This window comes from Galeopterus variegatus, unplaced genomic scaffold (genome assembly GCF_000696425.1).
Source record: "Galeopterus variegatus unplaced genomic scaffold, G_variegatus-3.0.2 Scaffold4864, whole genome shotgun sequence".
Lineage (NCBI taxonomy): Eukaryota > Metazoa > Chordata > Mammalia > Dermoptera > Cynocephalidae > Galeopterus > Galeopterus variegatus.
The window spans coordinates 93,275-97,371 of record NW_007730975.1 but is presented as its reverse complement, the minus strand read 5'-3'; the positions used below and the strand labels follow the sequence as shown (position 1 = coordinate 97,371).

At 42.1% G+C, this 4,097-nt stretch overlaps 2 protein-coding genes across 4 annotated transcripts in view; both read left to right on the top strand.

The window, feature by feature from the left end:
- ANG (angiogenin, ribonuclease, RNase A family, 5) overlaps positions 1-651 on the top strand; it is a 2,921-nt gene extending 2,270 nt beyond the window's left edge. The window contains exon 3 of the mRNA XM_008588495.1: positions 20-651. Coding sequence (XP_008586717.1) covers positions 20-475 — 456 coding nt within the window. The 3' untranslated portion in view covers positions 476-651. The remainder of the gene's footprint in view (positions 1-19) is intronic.
- Positions 1-4,097, top strand: part of RNASE4 (ribonuclease, RNase A family, 4) — a 19,517-nt gene that overhangs the window by 14,570 nt on the left and 850 nt on the right. For 2 of the 3 annotated variants that reach the window (XM_008588498.1, XM_008588496.1), the window contains exon 2: positions 3,109-4,037. In XM_008588498.1, the coding sequence (XP_008586720.1) occupies positions 3,126-3,569 (444 nt within the window). In that variant the 5' untranslated portion in view covers positions 3,109-3,125 and the 3' untranslated portion in view covers positions 3,570-4,037. Of the gene's footprint in view, positions 1-3,108; positions 4,038-4,097 lie in introns of those variants that run through there. The other variant, XR_551670.1, reaches the window with a different exon arrangement.

Below are 4,097 nucleotides of genomic sequence, written 5' to 3'. Positions count from 1 at the left end.
CTCCTTTTGCCTTTGGTAGGAGCCTCTGCTGGAAGAGGTGGTGATGGGCCTGACTCCCCTGTTGTTGGTCTTCATGCTGGGGCTGGGTCTGATCCCACCAGCCCTGGCTCAGGATGACTCCAGGTACAAAGACTTCCTGACCAAGCATTACGATGCCAAACCTACAGGCCGGAATGACAGATACTGTGAAACCATGATGAAGAGACGAGGCCTGACCTCACCCTGCAAAGACACCAACACCTTTATTCATGGCAGCAAGGGCAGCATCAAGGCCATCTGTGGAAATGATGGAAATCCTCACAGAGAAAACTTAAGAATAAGCAAGTCTCCCTTCCAGGTCACCACTTGCAAGCATGTAGGAGGGTCCCCCCAGCCTCCATGCCGGTACAGAGCCACATCAGGGTCCAGACACATTGTTGTTGCCTGTGCAAATGGCTTGCCTGTCCACTTCGATGAGTCCTTTTTCCATCCATAACCAGCAGTCCACTGGCCCAGAGCTGGCTCTGCTGTCCTCCCCTTGCCTTTTCCCTCCACACCCCAGAACACAGAGCAACATTCACTACCAGGGCCCAGGAAATGAGCTACCTGGACCTTTTGCTTTCTGTACACAGCATGTTTAATAAATAAAAGTGTCTCCGAAATTAGTAAGAACCAGAGTCTTCTCGCTAATTCTTGGCATATTTATCTTTCCCCATTTTCTCTACTCAGCTGTTTCCTGAGGGCATTGGATGAGATGAAACACCTTTTTTCCTTATCAGTCAATAGGGAGCTTGACTTAACCCTTCTGTGAAGGTAGGGATAATAAGTTGATTTAGATAGAGATCTGGAAAAATTCTAGGGCTCATAGCCACTAAGCAGAATTTTCAAGATAGGCAAATTATTTTTTCTATCAAATAATAAACTAATACTACTTGTATAAATATGAGACCTTGAGGAGAAGAGTTTAGGACCAAATACCAACATACGAACAGATTAATTATACTCTTTGTTTGTGTGTGTGTTTCTCTATCTGTCTCTGTCTGACTGTCTGTCTCTCTCTCTCTTACACACACACACACACACACACACACACAAACACGTAATCTAGCATGAATACCAAAATTCATTCAGGGAAGCCACCTCTTGTCTTAAGCAGGAGGTAATTTTGATATTGGTTTGAATGGAATGTTCTCAGGATATTCTCTTGTCATGGTTATTTTACATCAATTTCAAAAAAATTTTTGGTTACATTATATTATTCTCTCTTTAATCTTCTACTTTATCAACTCATGTCTGGCAAACCGTGAGGTCTTGAGGAAGTTATAGAAAGATTCCAAGCTTATTTCTTACTCCTTCAACTAGATTTGTTTTCACATAAACATAAACTTAGGTTAACAGATGCTATTTTTCAGTCAACAAAAGCAATGAATATTCTGAAACTACATGGCGATACTTTGTTGTAGCTCTGGAGATTTTTTTTTTTAACATTTAAAATATATGTTTGTTTTCCATTGCCAAGAGGTGACAACACAGTGATCTGCAACTAGACAAGACAAACAACTACCCACATCTATTTACAAGACAGGAAAACATCAAGGATACATGCATGACAGTGGAACGTATCACTAGGGCCTTGCTTTTTAGGTTGTGTGTAGAAACAGCAAGAAAAAAATAAGACACAATCCAAGGTTTTTGAGAAGATTATGCTGTTTAGATTTATTTTTTAAATGTTTCTTAGCTTTTCTTGTCAGTCAGTTCCGCAAGCCTGGCAAACACCTTTACTCTCTATACTTATTTAACTTCATTTGGTCATTAGCTCACTCATTCCGTTTATTAGTTCATTCAAACAATGTTTATTATCTACTGTCTTCAAAGCACTGTGTCTGGGTACTCTTTTTTTTTATAGGTTTAACCAGATTTCCAAAAGGACCTGATTTTACACCATTAGAAGAATAGCCATATTGTTACCGGACTCAGGTCCGGCTGCCCACCCCCTTGAGAAGGAAAGAAAAAAAACTCAGAGGTCAAACAGTTGGTGTTAGAAAAGCAGATGTATTCAGCTGAAGGAGATGGTAGGCTATCCCATCTCAAAGATTTACATTTACTGAGGGGTTTTTTAAGGAAGGGTTGAGGGAATGGAATGTGGGAGGTGAAAACCAGGAGAGCAGGAGATGTGAGTTAGGAGGGATCGGTTTCTATGAGTCAGGTGCAAGGTCTTGCCAAGGCCTCATCTAGTTTCTGTTCTCATCTTCACTGTTATCTCAGGACCCTGCAAGATTTTGATTTGCACCGGTGTACTTGGCTGGCGCCCAAGGTCAGCTTCAGTCATTTGGCCTTGATCATTTCTCTAAACTCTACAAGTCTCAAAGAAAGAACTATGAGCTTTGCAAAGTACTAATTAGCTTCTCAGCCTTGTTTTCCTACTTAGCGAGAGAGAGAAGAAAGTCAGGGGATGGGAAGAAAGAGTGCAGAGAAAAAGCTCTCCTTTTTAAAATCTTCCCTCCCTCCACAGCCCAGGCAGCTTTAAGTCCCAACATGGCTTCAGTCCTGCTCACTCCAACAATATGAGAGGAAAGTCTAAACCTAAATGTTATTCTATCCTCTTTTCTCCACCTCCCTCAATTCCTTGATTCCTGCTTCAATTCCTAAGTATTAAAATCAGTTCATAAAGTTTCTTTGACGTATACTGAGTCTATCCAAACTGTTAGGAATTGGTGCTTCCAGGGAACTGAACACTCTCCAAAGATCATACTACTAGGGAATGACCTGAGGAGACATACAACTCCAGTTTCATGTAGATTTACCTGTTCTCTTTAGATTCTGACCACATAGGCCTGGACAGCTACCCAGTTAGCCAGTCCTGCCATGAGTCATTATACTGACTAGAGGAACTTCTTTCTGTAAAACAGAAAGTCTCTTGCTTTCAGGAAAGCATGTTTTCAAACTGTTCACTCTTGGGGAAGCAAGGGTGGCAAAATTGGTAAGCAGAGCAGAGTGAAGAGATGATATATATAAGGAGGAGGAAAGAGGAGACTGTGGAATCAAGGAAATGTCAGCTTGCCATTCTCTACACCTCTCCACTCCCCAATTCTTACCTTCCTTTTTCCTGCCCCTTGCTTTCTCTTCCAGGCACCTCACAGGTAGTGATGGCTCTACATAAGACACAGACATTGCTTCTGTTCTTGCTGCTGACCCTTTTGGGGCTGGGGCTGGTGCAGCCCTCCTATGGCCAGGATCGCATGTACCAACGATTCCTGCAGCAACACGTGGACCCTGATGAGACAGGTGGTGATGATATCTACTGCAACGTGATGATGCAAAGACGGAAGATGACTTTGCGTCAGTGCAAGCGCTTTAACACCTTCATCCATGAGGATATCTGGAACATTCGTAGTATCTGCAGCACCGACAATATCCAATGCAAGAATGGCAGGATGAACTGCCATGAGGGGGTAGTGAAGGTCACAGACTGCAGGGAGACAGGAAGTTCCAAGCCTCCCAACTGTAGATATCGGGCCATGGCAAGAACTCGGCGTGTTGTCATCGCCTGTGAGGGGGACCCAGAGGTGCCTGTACACTTTGACAGATAGATGCACCCTTGCAGGGGTTATGGCCGGTGGCTGGCCTTTAACTTACTCCTTGAGTACAATGAGTAATGCTTTTGAGCTGTCCCAGACTCTGTCTCCTCTGCTTATTTCTTATTCTTTTTTTTTTTTTTTTTTTTTTTTTTTTTTTTTTTTTTGTATAACCCATTTTATTAAGTACATTGCATCAGAGAGTAAAGGAGACATAAACCTATGAGTCTGGGCTTTTCTGCACTAAGCTTCCTTCCATAATACTGGTCAGCTTAGCTCTCTCAGATCTTATCCTCTGGAATTTAGTCATTATATGTATTTTATAGCGTTTCAAGCATTTCAGAGTGCTTTCATTTAAGTTATCTCATTTTAATACCACAGCAGCCCTGTGACGCTGATGATGCTGAAATATATACATAAACTTAAGGGATTTGCTGAAGACAATAAAGTCAGTGAAAAATCTGAGACAAAAATTTAGTTTAACTGGCTTCTCGTTCAGGGTCTTTTCTACTTCATCAAGAGCAGTGTTTTGAAAGTGTCTGC